Consider the following 21298-nt stretch of genomic DNA (forward strand, 5'->3'; position numbering starts at 1 on the left):
AGAGTGGTATTGTCTGCATATCTGAGGTTGTTGATGTTTTTCCCGGCAATCTTAATTCCCGCTTGTGATTCATCCAGGCCGGCATTTCGCATGATGTACTCTGCATACATATTAAATAAGCAAGGTGACAATATATATCCTTGTCGTACTCCTTTTCCTATGCTAAACCAATCAGTGGTTCCATATCCGGTTCTTCTTGACCCTTATACAGGTTTCTCAAGAGACATGTGAGGTGGTCTGGTACTCCCATCTCTTTAAGGACCTGCCATAGTTTGTTGTGATCCACACAATCAAAGGCTTTAGCGTAGTCAATGAAGCAGAATTAGATGTTTATCTGGTACTCCCTTGCTTTCTCCATAATCCAGCAAATGTTGGCAATTTGATCTCTAGTTCCTCTACCTCTTCTTAAAGCATCCACTGTGCTATCCTGCTTTCTCACAAAAAACAGACTCCAAAACCTGTACAGTCTCCTAAGAAAGAATCTCCATCCGTCCCCTCTGAAGGCACAAATAAGTTGATAGCCATAATCCAGCGAATGTTGGCAATTTGATCTCTAGTTCCTCTACCTCTTCTTAAAGCATCCACTGTGCTATCCTGCTTTCTCACAAAAAACAGACTCCAAAACCTGTACAGTCTCCTAAGAAAGAATCTCCATCCGTCCCCTCTGAAGGCACAAATAAGTTGATAGTGTAACAGTTTTTATTCTCTCACTGCCTCCTCAGCTGAAAGCATCCACTGTGCTATCCTGCTTTCTCACAAAAAACAGACTCCAAAACCTGTACAGTCTCCTAAGAAAGAATCTCCATCCGTCCCCTCTGAAGGCACAAATAAGTTGATAGTGTAACAGTTTTTATTCTCTCACTGCCTCCTCAGCTGGCCTCTTCAGCCATTCATGGGTCCTGATTGGCTGTTGGTTGCTCTTCAACCCCACCAAACAGGCATAGAGGGGATTTGTGACTGACAGAAAGGAGCAGCACTTTGCCCATGCATCACAGTGCCCCATAAAGGAAAGGCTTAATTAATTAATTAATTAATTAATTATCATGTGGCATAGTGTGTAGAATAGCCAGGAGATCCTAAGATTTTTTTAGCGTTATGCACCACTAGGTAGCAAGCTAGACTCGTTCTTAAGGCAAGAGACGTTTCAGAGGTGATCTGCCATTGCCTGCCTCTGCGTCACAGCCCTGGTATTCCTTGAAGGTCGCCCTTCCAAATACTGACCAAGGCTGTCCCTACTTAGCTTTCAAGATCTGTCTAGTATGAAAAAAATATATACAGACCTGTGCTAGATGCCCACAGAACAATACAACAACAAATGAGACTAGATTAAAGCCATAACATGATTTAGTGAGCTGCGGTAGCTCAAGTGGTTAAGACGCTGAACTGCAGGCTGTGGAAGGTCAGTAGTTGAGCAGTTCAAGACCCAAGTGTGCCGCATGATGGAGTGAGCTCCTGTCTCTAGTTCCAGTTCCTGCCAACCTAACAGTTCGAAAGCAAGAAATTGCAAGTAGATAAATAGGTACCATTTCGGTGAGAAGGTAACAGCGTTCCGTGCGCCTTGGTGTTTAGTCATGCCGGCCACATGACCACGGAAACGGCTTCAGACAGCGCTGGCTCTTCGGCTTTGAAACGGAGATGAGCACCGCAACCCTAGAGTCGGACTCGACTGGCTTTCAAGCAAGGGAACCTTTACCTCTTTAATAAAGAACAACAACATATTCCTTCATAGAAAAAATACAAAGATCGAAAAACATTCACATAGCTCCAGTCTCTCAATCTATGTCCCTCTAACAGTCTTGTATCCTTAAGCAAATTCACAAAAGCCGTCTGCTCCAAACTCAATCCATCTGTGTCTCTCTTTTAGTCAACACTTTTTCCGGATATCTAAGTGTTTCAGACCTCTGGTCTTTCCTTAGGAACAAATCCTATATAATAATCTTACATTCAGTCTTACATTCAAGTTGACACTTTCATTGATTTACTTTTCTGTTAGTCTAGTTGGGCAAGGTCTCCTCCCTTATTTCCAAGTGTGCTGGTGCTGCTGCCACTGCCAAAGTGAAATGGACCAGGTGCTCAGAAGAGACACAGGTCAAAGAGCCGCGTGTTGCCGCTGAGCCACTGGGTCTGCTGAGCCACTGGATCTCTGCTCCAGAGTGTCGGGTTAAGTAGTTCCCCCGATCTACTGCCTGAGCCTTTAAATTGGAGATGCTGGGGATTGAACTTGGCACGTTCTGCATGCAAAGCTGATGTTCTGCCACTGAATCATCTGCAAGGATGAGGAGGACTCTGCGGTTATTTAGAAATATACGACTCTGTAAATTAATAAAAAAGGGGGGGGGACCCTCCAAACCAGTCTGTTGAAGACTAATTGAGCTTCAGAAGGGAAGGAATGTTGAAAGCAACCGAGTGACACTTGAAAAGGAAAGGGGAGGTCCCTGATTGCTTAGAGAATCCAGAAAAGAGAAACTTTTGGGAGACAGGGTGGGATTTCCAGATTGTTTCTCATTCGACAATTCCTCATGGTCTGCCAGCTTTCACTGTAATACTTGAGACCCTCTTTCCAGAGCAGCATATCTTCCCTGTTTTAGAGATAACAAAAACAGAACCTTATTTTCTGGATGAGGAAGGTTGGTGGAATTAAATATACGTTTCAGAAGATTCAGTGGGGGGGAGGAACTTAAAAGCTTTGCAAGGAACCTAATGAGATGTTTTTTGTTTTTTGTTTTAAAGTTACAGAGAAAATCATACTGTAATACACTGGCACATGATTTTAAAAAGGATAAATGAAGGAGGGGAGGTTTCCTTACTAGCAATACAAGGAGTGAGACTGCCCCCTAGTGTTTGTGAATGTTATGGCAAAAAAAGTACTAATTATTGCGAAAGGAAAATCTTCAAGAAGCTACAGTGCTGGCTCTGACACTGCTTTTCCACACTTGTGTTTTCAAAATGTCCTTTGGAAAGTGGAAAGAAAATGACTGAGCCATGAATCTTGGTAAGTCAGAATGGTCAGATGTGAACTGGAATACATTCCAGAGTCAAACTCATACTCTTCCAGCTGTCTGTATTTCACAGGGATTTGTCCACATTTTCTGGTCCTTGACAAACCGCTGTTGTCATGTTTTGTCCTTTTAAGAGGAGGCTTTGTTAATGTATGTGGCTACATTTGTCATTTCCTAGCATTTAGCTCCTTTCCCAGGGCTGTTGCCATGCAGTTCTAAGAAGAGTTATGCATAGGAATTTTCACTGTACGTCTTTTAAGATAGATGGTTAGATGCCTCTTGTTTCATTCATACAAAAGCATGTGCATGAACACTAAGGCATAATGCAGTGCACAGCATGTCATTTCACATACTGCAGCTGCACAGGTAGATTCTCGAGTGCTAACAACAGATTGTAGAAGAGTTCATTTTTTTGCAAATCTAACTTTACCAAGGGGGGGGGAGACCCACCTTTTTGACTTTTAAAACAGTAGAGGGGAAGCTATTGTAGAGCAAATTGGTACTGAATGTGTAACAGTGGAGATGGTGGGAGCTTGGTGTAAGAATAAAGGGCTTATAAGCATGTCCCTGTTTTTATCTGCAAACTGGTGTGGGTCATGCAAAGTCACATTACTGTATTGCAGTTTTATAGAGGTCCCTGTCTTTGGCTTTCCCCTTCCCACTTCCCTGCACATGTCTTAAAAACTCATGTACATTAATATATACGACCCGTATTTTCAGTCACCTGGGGGCAGCTGTCTATGAAGATCTGATCTTGTAATAGTGTAACATATGTTCGGCATATGAACCAACTCTCGTTTGAAGCCTTGGCCTTTCTTCTTATAGTATTTCTTCCTGTTTCCTCCGAGTCTTGCTTTGTGCTTATAAAACAGATTTAGAGTCCAGTGGCACCTTTAAGACTAACAAAGGTTTATTCAAGGCATGAGCTTTCCTGTGCATGCACACTTTTTCATGTGCAAAGACAAACTAAGTAACAAGCTAAGGTTATAAGGTCAACAGCTGTAAAACAATAAATATGTCAAAGTGAGTTTGGGTTTAGGGGAAAAAATAATGAAATTGAATCTTTGTGGCTAGAAAAAGGTAGAAAGATGATTTCTAAAATATATAAAGTATTGTTGAAATGGTATACAGAAGACGAATTGGTAAAAGAACAAATGATAAAATGGGCAGTTAATATGAATAAAGAAATAACTATGTCATCTTGGGAATTTTTGTGGAAAAATGCAATGAAAATTTCAACATGTAATAATTTAAAAGAGAACTGTTATAAAATGATGTATAGATGGTACATGACACCAAAAAAGATAGCAAATATTAGCAGTAACATGTCTAGCAAATGTTGGAAATGTAAGAAAACAGAAGGGTCGTTTTACCATATGTGGTGGACATGTGATAAAGCAAAAAACTTTTGGACAGAGATTCATAAAGAAATGGAGAAGATTCTGAAATGTAATTTTAAAAAAGAACCAGAAATTTTACTTTTGGGACTAAAGATGGAAGAGGTGAATATAAGAAAGAGGACTTTGATATGGTACTTGATCACATCAACTAGAATGACTTATGCCCAATGTTGGAAGCAAGAAAGGACTCCTGAGATTTGGGAATGGATAAAAAAGTTACTTTTTATGGTTGAAATGGATAAATTGACTAGAAAACTTAACAATCAAGAAGTGGAGGAATTATTTGAAGACTGGAAGGACTTTAAGGAATATTTGGGAAAGTACTGGGACGTGAAGAATACTTTATTTGGTTTTGACAACTATTAAGAATGCAAAAATTCTGAAACAGTTGATATATAGAGACAACAGTTTATGTGAATGTTACCTAGTAAAATTAACTTTAGAAGGTGTGATAAGAAAAGGAAATTTAGAAAATTTAGAATAAGGAAGGGAGGTGGGAGCACTGCGGGAAGCCAGTAGAAAGGGGGGGGAGGGAGTAGGGAAAAGGGTATAAAAGTATTAAATATGTGATAATGTTGGAATGATGTGATATCCTGATAATAAAAAAAAATTGGGGGGGAAATAAATATGTCAAAGTAGCAGATAATTGTGTAAAGATAATCTTTTCTAATTGTGGGAAGTAAACTGGCTACATCTCAGATCCGATCCTCATCCTGTGATGCATCAGCACTGTTGTGTCCTGAGCATCAGTGCCCCTCCAAACAAAGGCATGTACAGGAGAAGGGCTGGTGTCACTGTACACTGAGGTAGGGCAGCTGCTCACACTAACTCAGCTTAGAGGGAACATTGATCAGCACTGTTGTGTCCTGAGCATCAGTGCCCCTCCAAACAAAGGCATGTACAGGAGAAGGGCTGGCGTCGCTGTACACTGAGGTAGGGCAGCTGCCAGGGCCCGGGACCTCTGCTGCTGACCCCCACCCACGCATCTCCACTGCCACTTGTCTGTCTGTTCCCCTGCTGCTGCCAACTGCCCAGAGTCATTGAGGAAGGGCATGGAGGTGGTGTGCAGTGGTGGCAATCCTGGTGGCAGTGACGCTCCCAGCTGTGGATGTCGGCCGGTGCTGTCGGGGAAAGGGGGTGCATCTGTTGCAGGCAACTGAGCGTGGACAGCGGGAGGACTTGCAAGCAGGAGAAGGACAAACAAGCAGATGGGAGGCATTCAGGTGTTGGGGGCCCCAAACCCTTGAACTGGTCCTGTACAAGAGCATCTGACTTGGAAAAGGGGAATGCTGGGAATAAGTCCTGGGGAAAGTGGGCAGGGGTTGAATAGAAGAAGAGGAGACTGGATTTAGACCCCGCCCTTCACTCGGAGTCTCAGAGCGGCTTACAATCTCCTTCCCTTCCTCTCCCCACAATAGATGCCCTGTGAGGTAGGTGGGGCTGAGAGAGCTCTCTCAGGAGCTGCCCTTGAGAGAACAGCTCTGAGAAAACTTGTGACTGGCCTAAGGTCACACCAGCAGCTGCATGTGGAGGAGCGGGGAATCAAACCCGGTTCTCCCAGATTAGAGTCCGCGCTCCTAACTGCTACACCAAACTCATCTTGATCGATTGTTTAATGTGTCCTGCCATTTTAGTGTAATCCTCCATTGATTGCCAAGCACTTGAAAAAGGATTACTGAACTTAATTTGCATTGCACTTTAAAAGTGCTGGGTATAGAAACAAGAAGGCAAATACAATTAGGAGTAACTAAACCAGAGTACATAGTCATAGACTCTGCCATCCTGTCTTGTACCAGGGGTTGGGCACCATGAGCTCCTCATCTTTGCACTCCCGGTTGCAGGGGTTCCCCTGTTTTCAGCCCCCATAGCAGCAGCAGCAGCAGCAGCAGAAGTTCCTTCATGGGAGTTGTAGGGGGGGGGGCAGAGAAATGGAAGGGGCAGAGCTGCCTGAAAGGCGGGCTTGCAAATGGTCCCTGCAGCAGTTGTAAGAATGTTGTGCAACTAGCCAGAGAACCGAACCTGGGGTGCACTAGTCTCCTCTCTAGCAGCTGCCGGCTTTGTTGTGTGTGGATTGATCTGCTTTTGGAAAGAGATCACAAGGGAACGCTCGCCATTAGGTGAGGACCCCAGAATTCCTCTCTATTAGAAACAGCTTGGCAGATACAGGAGGAAGCCATGTGGCTGATGTTATCTCTCTATGAAACACAAACAAAGCCAGTGCCTTTCTGTTAGTGGATTAAGCACATCTGGGTGTGCTTAATGTAAGGAGAGTATAAAATACCGGTAGTGATTGTTCCTAGGCCAGCATGTTCGAGAAACTAACGTGCACAACACGGAATGCAGAGCAAAACAGATTTGTTTTGTTCCCTTCCCTTTTAGGTGGCTTCCCCATGGGGGCTTAGCTCTGCCCTTCTCCCCCCCCACACACACACACTTGGGCTTTTACATAGTATCGCGGTGCTGCTACCCACCTTCTGGGTTGTCCCCAGCTCTGCTGTGTGTTCCCCCAAACCTGCTTTGGTATGATCTGTCTTGAAAGATTGAACCCACAGTGGGTTTTGGAAAGTGTTGAAGTCAAGGGGTGGATTTCTGCATCTGGCCCCATTTTTCTTCATGCACACCCCCCCCCCAACTGCCAATGGACTTTTTGCAGGGTATTATTTTAGCCGTAGTAGATATGTTGCTATAGTATTTTTACACTATTGTGACACAGGTACTACCATTTTGGAAAAAAAGGTGGGCAAAAAAGCATGCTGGTGTGGTAGGGGAGAGGAAGGCAGGTGTGAGAGGATACAGTGGGGAATCCCCCCACCCACCCATTGGGAAGCTCTGTTATCTCTGTGAAGGCCTCTACCCTCACAGCAGCAATGAAAGCAGAATGGGGAATTGTCCCTGTGTGGAAGCTACTTGGTGTGTGAAGTGCCATCAAGTTGCTTCCCACTTCTGGCAACCCTGTGAATTAATGACCTCCCAAACATCCTCTCATTAACAGCCTTGCTCAGGTCTTGCAAACGGAGGGCCCTCCTGGCTTCCTTGATTGAGTCAATCCACCTCTTGTTGCCTTCAAACAACTTTCCCTAGTGTTAAGTCGCTCACTTTTAACAAAGCAGTCGGAGAGTGATTCAGCAAGAACACAGCTTTATTCTTCAACTCAAACACAACTCCAACACGGATCAACATCTGATAGCCAGAACAGCCTTTACATTGCAGCTGTCCTGCTTTTAAACATTCCCGGCTAATGTAGCCACACCCACTGTACAAATACCAACCAATAAGGTTGTTCACATAAGGACCAATCACGGATGTTCCCGCTCAGGGAGCTTGCTTGAAAGTGCTTGATTAGGTGCTTCCTGGGCTAGTAACACGATTGGATGGATTTGGATCCTAGTGTTACGATATGAGCCTATGTTTGTATTTCTGTATAGAGGTGATGCTGTTTGTGTGTGTCTCTAGCATGAGTACCTCTGCATTGTGTGTTCAGGGATTGCTGTTTGGTTGTGTTGCTTTGTTCTGCATCTCATGCTCGCCTAGAAATAGGCTGGCCTTGGGCTGCTGCTGCACATACGGACCATGTGCGTCCCTGGAATGTATCCCGTGATGCTCTGGGATAGAGAAGACACCGCGCCATTGCACCCACTCTGAGAGCTATGGAAAATCCCCAGCGAACCCCAGCATTTCTGGAATGGGAAAGAGCACGTAACCCTACTCTCCTAATCTGGCTTGGGATCTAAAGACAATAGCATTTATGGCTTTGGAGCAAGCACCAGATCTGCAAATCAAGAGGTGTCCATGGGAACGGAAGATTCACACCTCACCACAAGGCACCTTTGATGTAGGAGTAGGATCTGCATATTGCCCACCACCCCTCAGGAGAACGTCACCCCCTCGTCACCCCCTCCTCAGCCAGTAGTGGTAGTTTAGAGGACGGGTTTGATAGTTTATGGCTAGAAAAGACCCAAAAAGGAGTTTATTTAAGGAGAAACTCTTCTTTGTTTCTCTGGTTAACCCACCTTCCCCATAGCGTGCACTAAGGTGCTACAAGTGACTCTCTACCTAAGTTCCCCGGAGTCGCGACCCAGGGAGCGCACACGTGGCTTTGGCTGGTCCAGCCGGTGTGTTTTTAGAGTTCACAAGTTGCTGCTTTAGCTGCCCATCCTTCCAAGGAGGAGATTTCTTCTTCAGCTTGGAAGGATCAACATCTGATAGCCAGAACAGCCTTTACATTGCAGCTGTCCTGCTTTTAAACATTCCCGGCTAATGTAGCCACACCCACTGTACAAATACCAACCAATAAGGTTGTTCACATAAGGACCAATCACGGATGTTCCCGCTCAGGGAGCTTGCTTGAAAGTGATTGGTTAGGTGCTTCCTGGGCTAGTAACACGATTGGATGGATTTGGATCCTAGCCCAGGACGAAGCTTTACATTACACTTAAATTAGATGTTTCACAACATATCATGCATTCAAGGCAGCTCTGCATACACTACACCTAGCATGATTGTCTTTTCACTAGCTTTTTCCCTAGCTTCTAGGAAGAGATCAGGTTTGATCTAATCTTGTTATTGTTCAGTTGCACAGTCGAGTTCGACTCTTCGCAACTAGAACCCACTTGTTTGTCTTTTTGGCAGTACACAATATCCATAAAACTCTCCTCCAACTCTGCGTTTCAAAGGAAACTTTCTTCCTGTCAGCTTTCTTCATTCTCCAACTTTCACACCCATACATAGTAACGCGGAATACTATGGTATGAACGGTCTTGATCTTGATCACCAGCAACACATCCTTACACTTAAGGATCTTTTCTACAGCCCTTTCGTGGCTGCCGGTTCCCATCTCAATCTCCTCCTGATTTCTTGGTTGCAGTCTCCCTTTTGATAGATAATGAGGCCAAGGAATCTAGTTTACTAGAAGTTCATTTTTAATGGGATAGATATCATCTCATTCCAAGTATTTAATATCTTCCCCTCCCTTTTAAAGTTCCTCTTTAAGACGTTAAAGTCACACCACGAGTATCTAGGGAGTAAAGTTTTAAGAGTATTTGAATCCCCTTTAGAAACTCCAGAATAGGGGAACTGGTCGTGCTTTTGAGCTTTCCTTTGTCACTCTTGTGTTTTGACGTTCTCCATTGTCTCAGCTGTCCTGGAATTGAAATAGCAGTACAGAAATGTAGCATTTGTTGTTGAGCCCAACTGAGTGAGTGGATTTGCTCTGAGCAGTCTTTGATGTTATGCAGGCAAGACACATGCTCTGTCCTTTCTCTGAAACATCCACAGTAAAAGAGACCAAAAAGACAAGCATCTTATTAGACCAACTGGAAAAATGGTGATTGCTACTGATTTTCTGTTTTCATAGCTGAATTTCTCCTGCAGAATTTCATTTCAGTCCAATGGGCAAAGAGGTTACCAAGATTACTACCTCTGCTTTGTATCCCAGTGGTAATTTCTCAACAATTCTTTCAACATCCTCATTTAATATGACGCAGTCCAGTTCCCACATACAGACTCAAGGTTTCTACCATGAGCATATGAATAGGTCTATTTTGTTATTGGTTTGCCCTTTACTTACATTTTTCAGGTGGATGATGCATGACTGAGAACTACCAGCTCTTTAGTATTCTTATCCCTTTTCTTGGAATATTGACTTTAGTATTTTCACTGCTCAGTTCAAATTACAATTCTTTGCCTCACACACATTGAATAATGCACTTTCAATGTACTTTGGCAATCATTTGCAGCAGGATTGTCCTGTTTCATTCAGGAAAACCCAGTTGCAAATGATTGCTAAAGTGGATTGGAAGTGCATCATCCAACGTGCGTGAAAGCCGCCCTTAAGTCGTAGTGGCAACATTTCTGGTAATATGTACACCAGTGGCATTTTCCTCTCCCTTGCATTATCTTATGTATTCAACCAATAGCTTATTACAGCATGAAGATTGTCTTGAAAATACACGCAAACCAGCCAGTTGTAGTCTTTCAGATTTTGCAGTTCTAGGTTTTCCACCACTTTAATATATTTGATATTTTATTTTTATTTATTTATACCTTCGACTTATATACCGCCCTGACCCCGAAGGGTCTCTGGGCGGTTTACATAGTAGTTCTAACCAAATTCACCTGACTAGGGCCACATTGTTGATTGGGTGGTGTCAGCCTACCAGCACCCAGGGCTAGTTGTTCTCCGGCTTCCTTCAGCGACTTCGGATATCGGCATCCTGGTGACCTTCTGGAGCCGATCTTCTCTGAGCGGCTTCCTCCGGCAGGCCTCGTACTGGTGCACGGTTTTGTGTAGGCTGCAGTTCTGGCTACTGTCCACTGGTGGCTCCGCCGAATTGCGCCGCACGTCACCGTGCTCTCCAGGCCTCCTCCACTTCCGGGCTCCGCCGCTCCGCCTCCGACGTCACTCCACTTGGTCGCCAGGAACTGCTCCGCCGCCATCGTCACTGCTGTCGCTGTTGCCTCTATCTCGCAAGGAGGAGGGTGCCCCTGCCACCTAGGGCAGGTACCCAATTTATCTACTTGCATTTATGATGCTTTTGAACCGCTGGGTGGGCGGGAGCTGGGACTGGGGCCGGGAGCTCACTCCGGCCGCGGTGGGTCTCGAACAGCCGCAATGGCTGTTCATTGATGTTACTGCCTGCGCCACCGCTCCCTTAACTCTGTTAACTGTGTAGATGCTGTCATGGGAACAATTCCTGCTCGGGTTCTAGCTCCAGAAATTCCAATCCAATGTACAACAAAACAAAACAAACCCTATTTATGCCATACTTTTATGTCCCGGTAGCAGCCCTTATAGCCTGGAGCAGCCTGATCTCATCTGAGCTCAGAAGCTAAGCAATGTCAGCACTTGAACGGGAAACCACAAAGGAGGACGGGGGCTTCTATGCACAGGAAGACATGGTCAGCCACCTGCTCATCTCTTGCCTTGAAAGGCCATGAGGTGGAACTTCCTGGGGTCGTCATGAGTCAGTTGCGACACAGTAGCTGTCAGACTCGGGCATCTGGCAGCGGGGCGGGCTGGCTGATTTGGTTGCATTGTCCATCCACTGCTTGTATTTTGTATTCTTATCACTGCCCTTGCCTGCCATTGCATTCCTTGGGGGGGGGGAGTGTGTGTAGTTTGTTAGGGAGGCTTGATTGGTAATTTTCCTAAGGGGCCCCAAGACATCTTTCACACGAGAAATGTCCTTGGAGAAGACTGTGCCTGGCTAGATAATGACTGTATATCTTTCAGAGTCACTGTAGTAATGCTGACGTAGGTGTGCATGGAATTTTGGGGCTTCTACCTATATCTTGTTCTTTCCCGCCTTTGCAAATCAGTCCTAACAATGAGCTTGAACCCACAGCATCTCAGATCTCTAAATAAAGCATTCACTGCCAAAGTGTGTGTGGAGAGTGATTTGACTGGGAACCTGACAGTAGCACTTTACCTTTTAAATATTCTGATGTATAGGCTAGCCTAGATATTTTCCCCACTTCACTAGCCCCCCCCCCCCCCCGCAATTTCTATGTTTCTTCCCCTACCTACCTCTGCTGTCTCCTCTTTGCCCAAGGGTCTTCCAATGCCACTTCTCCCCTCCTCGTTGCTAGCTTCCAGATCCCGTGAAAATGCAAACATTAGGTGCAAGAAGAAGAGTGCATGAATCCTAATTGTTGAAATCATTTATTCTGAGCACACTTTGAGCTTTTTAGTTGTTGTTGTTGTTGTTTTTGGCTACCATTATAAATAGCTTCTCAGAGCCTGAGAAGCCTGTGGAGGCTTTTTCCACCAGTGGTCCTAATAGTGTGAGTGGATATGCATGGTTTTACTCCAAGGTTGTATGAGCAAGATTAGGACAAGGTTGGCTGCGCTTTTCACCCAGTGTTGTTGGCAGGGCTAGAGAATCCCTCCCATCCCCGAGTGCTTTTTCTGCAGGCATCTGCTAGAGAAAAGATTCAGCAATTAGCTATTTAGAATGACAGCGAGTCTGTTAAATAGTGATTTGTTGTGAAAACAGGCTGAGCACACTTTGAGCTTTTTAGTTGTTGTTGTTGTTGTTTTTGGCTGCCATTATAAATAGCTTTTCAGAGCCTGAGCCGCTCTGCTTACTGGATCCATTCAGACTAGAAAAGCCTGTGGAGGCTTTTTCCACCAGTGGCCCTAATAGTGCGAGTGGATATGCACGGTTTTACTCCAAGGTCGTATGAGCAAGACTAGGACAAGGTTAGCTGCGCTTTTCACCCAATGTTGTTGGCAGGGCTAGAGACTCCCTCCCATCCCCGTGTGCTTTTTCTACAGGCATCTGCTAGAGAAAAGATTCAGCAATTAGCTATTCAGAGTGACAGCGAGTCTGTTAAATAGTGATTTGTTGTGAAAACAGGATGCAGAGATAATGGTTTCCAACATTGCTGATTATACAAGCAAACCCCAAATTCCCTTCCCCCTTTTATGACTCCCAAGCTACAGAACACACACACACAAAGTTAACTTTACAAAATAAAAGGTTTGAAGTTGAGTGTTACTTTCACGAAACAAGAGGCCACCCGTTCAGGGCCACCAGTTCCAGGTTCGTGGAGGAGGACCTGAACGGAGAGTCCCCAGGGCCCACCTCCTCTCTTCCCCCTCCCACCCAGACACTCACACCCTCCTTCCCTCACGCCCACCTGCATGCCTCCCAACAGCTCATGTCCTTCCCTTGCTTGCTCCCAAGCAGTCCCACTGCCCATGCTTACAGTTGCCTGAGGACCTTTCCCCGGTGGCACAGCAGGGAGCATGAGTGGTGGAACATTAGCAAGTCTGTGGGCAAGGGGTGCTGGTAGCAGTGGGCCCTACCAGAGACCCTGGGCCCCGGCTGCTGCCCCACCTCAAGGTATGGTGATGCTGGCCGCTGGCCCAGTGATGCTACATATTTGCAATCGCTGGGGTCCAGCTGTCCGGGTAATCTAAAATCACATCAGCATCACCCAGAGAGTATGTAGGCTGAAGAAGCAGCAGTTCCCAACAGGTAGCACGGGAGCTGCTGTTTGCCTGCTGGTGGCTGCAGAGTAGGGGGGGGGTGCATTCCCTGGAAGACCCAGGAAGAGATCATGGAAAGATCTGCCCTAGGGCTTTTTTTAAACAAAGCCTTTTCTCTGTGCTGCTTCACTTCTGGTGCTCTTCTTAGTCCATGTTCTCTTGAAGTGTTCTCCAGGTACATAAGAACATAAGAGACGCCAATGTTGGCTCAGGCCAAAGGCCCATCTAGTCCAACACTCTGTCACACAGTGGCCAAAAATACCAGATGCCATCAGGAGGTCCACCAGTGGGGCCAGGACATTAGAAGCCCTCCCACTGTTGGCCCCCCCAAGCACCAAGAAGACAGAGCATCACTTGCCCCAGAGCCCCTATCTATACCTTGTGGCTAATAGCCACTGATGGACCTCTGCTCCATATGCTTATCTAATTCCCTTTTGAAGGCGTCCATGCTTGTAGCCGCCACCACTTCCTGTGGCAGTGAATTCCAAGTGTTAATCACTCTTTGGGTGAAGAAGTACTTCCTTTTATCCGTTCTAACCCGACCGCTCAGCAATTTCATGGAGTGCCCACGAGTTCTTGTATTGTGAGAAAGGGAGAAAAGTACCTCTTTCTCTACCTGCTCTATCCCATGCATAATCTTGCAAACCTCAATTATGTCACCCCTCAGTCATCTTTTCTCCAAGCTAAAGAGCCCTAAGCGCTTTAACCTTTCCTCATAGGGAAAGTGTTCCAACCCTTTTATCATTCGAGTTGCCCTTTTCTGCACTTTTTCCAAAGCTATAATATCCTTTTTAAGGTGTGGTGACCAGAACTGCACACAGTATTCCAAATGAGGTCGCACCATTGATTTATATAGCGGCATTATGATATTGGCTGATCTGTTTACAATACCCTTCCTAATAATCCCCAGCATAGCATTGGCCTTCTTTATTGCAGTCACACACTGTCTCGACATCTTCAGTGAGTTATCTACTACAACTCCAAGATCTCTCTCTTGATCAGTCTCTGCCAGTTCAGACCCCATCAATGTGTATTTATATTTAGGATTTTTGGCTCCAATGTGCATCACCTTGCACTTGGCCACATTGAACCCCATTTGCCATGTTGACGCCCACTCGCCCATCCTTGACAGATCCCCTTGGAGTGCCTCACAATCCTCACTGGTTTTCACCACCCTGAACAACTTCGTATCATCCGCAAATTTAGCCACTTCACTGCTTACTCCCAACTCCAAATCATTAATGAACAAGTTAAAAAGCAGTGGACCAAGTACTGATCCCTGCGGTACCCCACTGCTTACCACCCTCCACTGAGAAAATTGCCCACCTACACTCACTCTCTGTTTTCTATGAACTAGCCAGTTTTTGATCCATAAAAGGACTTGTCCTTCTATCCCATGATTTTTGAGCTTACTTAGGAGCCTTTGATGAGGAACTTTATCAAAAGCTTTCTGGAAGTCAAGGTAAATAATATCTATTGGATCCCCCTTGTCCACATGTTTGTTCACCCCCTCAAAGAACACTAACAGGTTAGTGAGACAAGATCTTCCCTTACAGAACCCATGTTGAGTCTGCCTCAATAGGTTTTGTTCATCTATGTGCCTACTAATTCTTTCCTTAATAATGGTTTCCACCAATTTACCCGGTATCGACGTCAGACTGACTGGCCTGTAATTTCCCGGATCTCCTCTGGAACCCTTTTTAAAGATGGGAGTGACATTAGCTACCTTCCAATCCTCAGGAATGGAGGCAGATTTTAAGGAAAGATTACATATCTTTGTCAGGAGATCTACAAGTTCACATTTGAGTTCTTTCAGAACTCTCGGATGTATGCCATCTGGGCCTGGTGATTTTTCAGTTTTTAAGTTGTCTATCAGTTTTAGGACCTCCTCTCTCGTCACCTCAATCTGACTCAGGTCTTTCAACACCCCTCCTGAAATCAGTGGTTCTGGAGTGGGCAAGCACTTCTCATCTTCCACAGTGAAGACGGAGGCAAAAAATGCATTTAGCTTCTCAGCCATTTCCCTATCATCCTTCAATACTCCTTTTACCCCTTGGTCGTCCAAGGGCCCCACTGCCTCCCTGGCTGGTTTCCTGTTTCTAATGTATTTGAAGAAAGTTTTATTGTTGGTTTTTACGTTTTTTGCTATATGCTCCTCATATTCCCTTTTTGCCTGCCTGACCTCAGACTTGCATTTTATTTGCCATAGCCTGTGTTCCGTTTTATCAGCCTCACTGTGACTAGCTTTCCACTGCTTAAAGGAATTCTTTTTACTTTTTACAGCCTCCATTACTCTGTTTGTTAACCATGCAGGCTTTTTCCTATACCTGTTTGTGCCTTTCCTAACCTGCGGAATATATATTTTTTGAGCTTCTAGGATCGTAGTTTTAAATAGATCCCAAGCTTCCCCAATTGTTTTGACCCTTTCTACTTTTCCTTTCAGTTTCCTCCCCACGTGTCCCCTCATATCAGAGAAATTACCCCTTTTAAAGTTAAAAATGGTTGTGTGAGTCTTTTTGGCCAATTCTCTATTTGTACAAATGATGAACTCAACAACATTATGATCACTGTTTCCAAGCGGTGCAATCACTTTTACATCTCTCACCAGGTCTTGAGTGTTACTTAGGACCAAATCAAGGATCGCCTCTCCCCTGGTAGGTTCCGTGACCATCTGCTCCATAGCACAGTCATTTAGAGTGTCTAGAAACTCAATCTCTTTTTCCCGACTAGAACACATATTGACCCAATCAATGTGTGGGTAGTTAAAATCACCTATTATTACACAGTGTTTTTGTCTAGTTGCTATCTTTAAGGCATTCATCATTTTATAATCCTCCTCTATCTTTTGATCTGGTGGGCGATAACAAACTCCCAGTGTTAAGTTTCCTTTTGGCCCCCCTATTTCAACCCATAGAACTTCCAGAAGCGAATCCAATTCACTTAGCCTCTCAATCTTTCTAGACTTTATACCCTCTCTGACATACAGAGCTACCCCACCTCCAACCCTTCCCCCCCTATCCTTCCGATATAATATATAACCGGGAATCACTGTGTCCCACTGATTTTCCTCATCCCACCAAGTTTCAGAAATACCCACAATGTCTATTTTTCCCTCCGACACCAAGCACTCCAACTCCCCGATTTTACCTCGGACACTTCTAGCATTTGTATAGAAACAGCTGTAATTTCCCTTACAAGTTAAGCCTGCATCCTTCCTCTTGCTATCTCGAGTCGTTGTCCGGCAGTCCATGTCACCAGCCATGGCCTCTGTGGACAATTTCAATCCACCTCCCTCTACCTTTTCCCAGAATTCCCTTAGAAAGTTAATAAAACAATGGATTGACATGCAGTGAAAGCAGGGGAAATATCTTAGGCTAAGTTATATCATGAGGTTACTGAAGTTGACCAAACATGAAAAAACCCTAACTAGCAGAAATACTTAAGAACATAAGAGAAGCCAATGTTGGATCAGGCCAATGGCCCATCTAGTCCAACACCCTGTGTCACACAGTGGCCAAAAATACCAGATGCCATCAGGAGGTCCAGCAGTGGGGCCAGGAGACTAGGAGCCCTCCCAATGTTCCCCCCCCCAAGCACCAAGAAGACAGAGCATCACCTGCCCCAGCCTGTGAGTGCCTATCTATACCTTGTGGCTAATAGCCACTGATGGATCTCTGTTCCATATGTTTATCCAGTTCCCTCTTGAAGCTGTCCATGCTTGTAGCTGCCACCACCTCCCATGGCAGTGAATTCCATGTGTTAATCACTCTTTGGGTGAAGAAGTACTTCCTTCTATCTGTTCTAACCCGAGCGCTCAGCAATTTCATGGGAGTGCCCACGAGTTCTTGTATTGTGAGAAAGGGAGAAAAAGTACTTCTTTCTCGACCCGCTCTATCCCATGCATAATCTTATAAACCTCGATCATGTCACCCCTCAGCCGTCGTTTCTCTGCACCACTCAGCCCCTCATTGCAATAGAGGGGAAACAACCAGGCCTTCCTTACAGGGGTGATAAGGAACATGTACACAAAGTGGTTTGAATAAGAAAATTATTATAGAAATGCTAAGAATTATGAGCACAGGAAGGCGATCAGCTTTGTGGAGGACAGTATAATGTGCAAAACGGGAGAGGGGAAACATGGGGACCAATGTCCCCTCTAAGCTGTGGAGTCTTGTGAGCAAAAATTCTACTTTGTGAGCTCCTGGCATTAAAGTTGGGAGCGAGTGATTTGGCTATTGCATAAACTAGTTTGCTCTGAAGCCATCCTTCCTGAGCCAAGATGAAAATCTGTGAGCCAGAGGCTAAAAAACTGTGAGCTAGCTCTCACTAACTCAGTTTAGAGGGTACACTGATGGGGACTTTGTGGAAAGTTTACTTGGCAGGCACCACTAGCAAGAGAACAAAGCCTTAATGGCCAGAGGATGTCCCCATGACACTCAGTGGCTGACCTGGAACTCACCATTCTTCCAATGTAATGTGGAAGCTACAACTGTTTCAACATTCCTGGCATGAAGGCTGGTGGTGAATGTATTGCGCCTCTTCTCTGTGAGCTACAGTCAGCGGCTTGCCAATTTGCTTCCAGGCTAAGTTCCAGGCGCTGGTGATTACCTGTAGCAGGCTAAGATACCCGAGAGAGCACTCGGAACCATATTCTGGTCCACACAGGAAGAACTGCAGGGGATAATCAGTAAACGGTCCTGCAGGACACTAGAGAGTGGGCTTTTTCCATCACGGCTGCTAGACTGCCAAGGCCACTGCCTAGCCAAACGCAGCAAGATTCAAAGGCTTTAAATCTCCCTGTTTGCACAGACCTTTGAAGCATTATGTTTAGTAAGTTACACACAGGCTCATTTTGATCTTGTCGTATATTATGTGAGTTATGTCATGGTTGGATTGGTTTGATGTGGTTTAAACTGTATTGCTGTTAACCTTTTATCCTGTAACTTGCTTAGAGAATTGTACTGATAAGTCATACATTGTCTAATAGAATAAAATATTACAAAGGGAGACAAATTTGCTGAACTATAACTTTTGCCTGGAGTTGATTGTCTTCATCTAGGGCTTAAATGGAGACCAGGTATGTTGGTCCTCCTACAATGAGAAAAGATATAAATATTGTCTTATTGGCAATAACTGTTGTGTATGGCCACTGGAGTTCTCTTGTACACCTGGGATTGGTAAAGTAGAAGCCAGAGATTATTCATCTCGCATTTCATCTCCGTTTGGCTTCACAGTTCATTTTATATATTTGATCTGCCAGTTGAGGAGACTACTCCATGTATCTGATGAAGTGAGCCTTAGGATTGTGGCTCATACCACAGTAAACCTGTTAGACTTTCAGATACCACAAAACCCTCTTGAACAGAAGAACATAAGAGACGCCAATGTTGGATCAGGCCAAAGGCCCATCCAGTCCAACACTCTGTGTCACACAGTGGCCAGAAATACCAGGTGCCATCAAGGAGGTCCACCAGTGGGGCCAGGACATCAGAAGCCCTCCCACTGTTGACCCCCCCAACCACCAAGAAGACAGAGCATCACTTGCCCCAGAGCTCCTATCTATACCTTGTGGCTAATAGCCACTGATGGACCTCTGCTCCATATGCTTATCTAATTCCCTTTTGAAGCCGTCCATGCTTGTAGTCGCCACCACTTCCTGTGGCAGTGAATTCCATGTGTTAATCACTCTTTGGGTGAAGAAGTACTTCCTTTTATTTATTTATTTATTTTTTACATTTCTATCCCGCCCTCCCCGACCGCTCAGCAATTTCATTGAGTGCCCACGAGTTCTTATATTGTGAGAAAGGGAGAAAAGTACTTGCTTTTAACAATCAGGGATTCAGCTTCAATTTTAATGATATAAAACCCGGATCTGAAATTAACAATTGCAGAACAGAAGACACACAAAACAGAAACTTCTCTAAAAGGCACCTGTTAAGCCCTGTAAAAGGTTTTGTGCTCCTTAAAAGGTGGCTTAAGAAAGAAGAGGAGAGAGAGAATCTAATGTTGTTGGGTGCTGATTTAGTAAATTTTTTTGGTCGTTACAAACCAGTTGCAGCCCATCAGGAATACATTACCCCCTTTGTTAGTGACGGAAACAAGGAGGGGGAGTATGCTATTGAACGTAACTCTGCACAAAGGGTACAGGTTAGTATTTTCACACTAGCAGCAGTCTAGTTTAGCTTCCTGGATAACCTAACAGATGGACATTGTTGGATGGGAAGAGAGTTTCTGGGGGAACTGTTGCAAATTTCATACACAGAAAACACCCCTTTATAGGAAACCACAAGTAGATCATCTCCTTGGCAATGGCACATGAAGTCATGCTCAAGGAAGTAACAGTTTCCTAGTGTGTTCCTACATGAGTGATGCCACGGCCACATATGCCTTTTTCCTACATCATTCAGTTTCCTGTGGAGAAGTGACAGGTTAAGGTAGTAGTCTGAAAGACCAGTGATTGTCTACAGTGGGGATTTCATTACTGGTTGCAGCAATGACCTGGTGGTAGAATCAGTGCAAAACCATAAGGGGCGATGCTAATATTACATTGGGGAACAGTTGCTTGCTCTCTCATCTCCCTACAACATTCTATAATAAAAATATTACTCCTGATAGGATCTGAATGTGAATTGTGGTAAGAAGCAACATTACGCAACTCAATCTTTTGACTAAAGCTGCAATCCTATGTGTGCATCCTTGGGAATAGAGCCCAATCCAACATCATAGGGCTTTTTCCTCCCTCCCCCGAAGTGCTCACAGCTCTATAATGTAGGTCAAAAAGCATTCAAAGTTCTATGTACTTACATGAAAGCAAAACACACTTAGATCTACACAAAATGGTTTGATCTGGGCCATAGTTCTTGAGAGCTCAAATAAGCAGTGAATTGGAGACTGCTGAATCAGAAAACATGATAATAGGATGTCCCCACTCTTCCAGAGTCATTCCTGGGGAAGGACTCGCAGAATCTGCTTTCCTCTCTGAAGCTAACAAGGATACAAATAGCTTTTTGGAGAACCCTCCACTGTGTACCGTTCTCAGCAGATTAAAAAACTTTCTACAGACTATGAGTATGGTCTGTTGGAACAACGTCATTTGCCAGTTACTGCGGCTCAGTCTTTGTATAACCTGACATCACGGGGAAGAGATGCATGTGTTGTTGGTTTTTTTATAATGTTAAAGATTATTTCCTTTCCAAGTCTGACATAAGCTTGTATGGACTCCTTCAGTTGTGAAGCGTCCAGCTTACACCCTAGAGTCACAGCAAGGTACATGGTTTTCACCGCACAGATACGAGCGTCCACTTTTTCGACGGGAACGCTGAAAGGGCACCCAGCTCCGTTGGTGCACCTTCCTCAACAGACTCGTAGCTCGTTTTCCAGGCTGTAGATTTTCGACTTTAAGTTTTTCAGCTCCCCTTGAATTTTCTTAGTCCTTTGGTTCCCTTGGCGAACTTCATGCAGAATGGCAAGGTCTTGGTCTGGCCCAACTGTCATTGTCACCTGGAAGGATACATAAGCAAAAAGAAGTTCTGCTGGGCGAGTTCCAAAAAAGGCATTTGAAAAAGTTTTGAACAAAGACTGTCAACTGTGATCTATTTTTTTAAACACTGTAAATAGTGTGTTGACATTCTAACAAGCAACAAAGGCATCAGCTAGAGCCGTTTTGACATTCTGCACCCCTTCCTAGTCCAGTGCTTCGGCGCCACTGAAGTCAGTGGATTCAGAAGGGTGCAGCTCTATTTAGGATGGCACGTTGGGTTTCCCGATGTAAAGCACAGTCCTTAGAAAGCAGCTGCAAGATCACTCAAAACAAGCCCTCTTCTAGGATTACATGAAGGAAGGAATGCACGAGTTTGTTTACTTTAATCTTCTAGTGCTTAATCTTCAGTCCGAAGCATCTAAGTTAT

The 21298-nt window shown here is 44.7% G+C and overlaps 2 protein-coding genes across 2 annotated transcripts in view; both read right to left on the minus strand.

The window, feature by feature from the left end:
* LOC107114683 (beta-1,4-N-acetylgalactosaminyltransferase 3-like) overlaps positions 1 to 10834 on the minus strand; it is a 128763-nt gene extending 117929 nt beyond the window's left edge. The window contains exon 1 of the mRNA XM_015416264.1: positions 10555 to 10834. Within this exon, the coding sequence (XP_015271750.1) occupies positions 10555 to 10834 (280 nt within the window). The remainder of the gene's footprint in view (positions 1 to 10554) is intronic.
* A 9611-nt stretch (positions 10835 to 20445) lies between these two features.
* Positions 20446 to 21298, minus strand: part of CCDC77 (coiled-coil domain containing 77) — a 30073-nt gene continuing 29220 nt past the window's right edge. The window contains exon 9 of the mRNA XM_015416275.1: positions 20446 to 20891. Coding sequence (XP_015271761.1) covers positions 20745 to 20891 — 147 coding nt within the window. The 3' untranslated portion in view covers positions 20446 to 20744. The remainder of the gene's footprint in view (positions 20892 to 21298) is intronic.

Source organism: Gekko japonicus, unplaced genomic scaffold (assembly GCF_001447785.1).
Source record: "Gekko japonicus isolate JY-2015 unplaced genomic scaffold, Gekko_japonicus_V1.1 scaffold2655, whole genome shotgun sequence".
NCBI lineage: Eukaryota > Metazoa > Chordata > Lepidosauria > Squamata > Gekkonidae > Gekko > Gekko japonicus.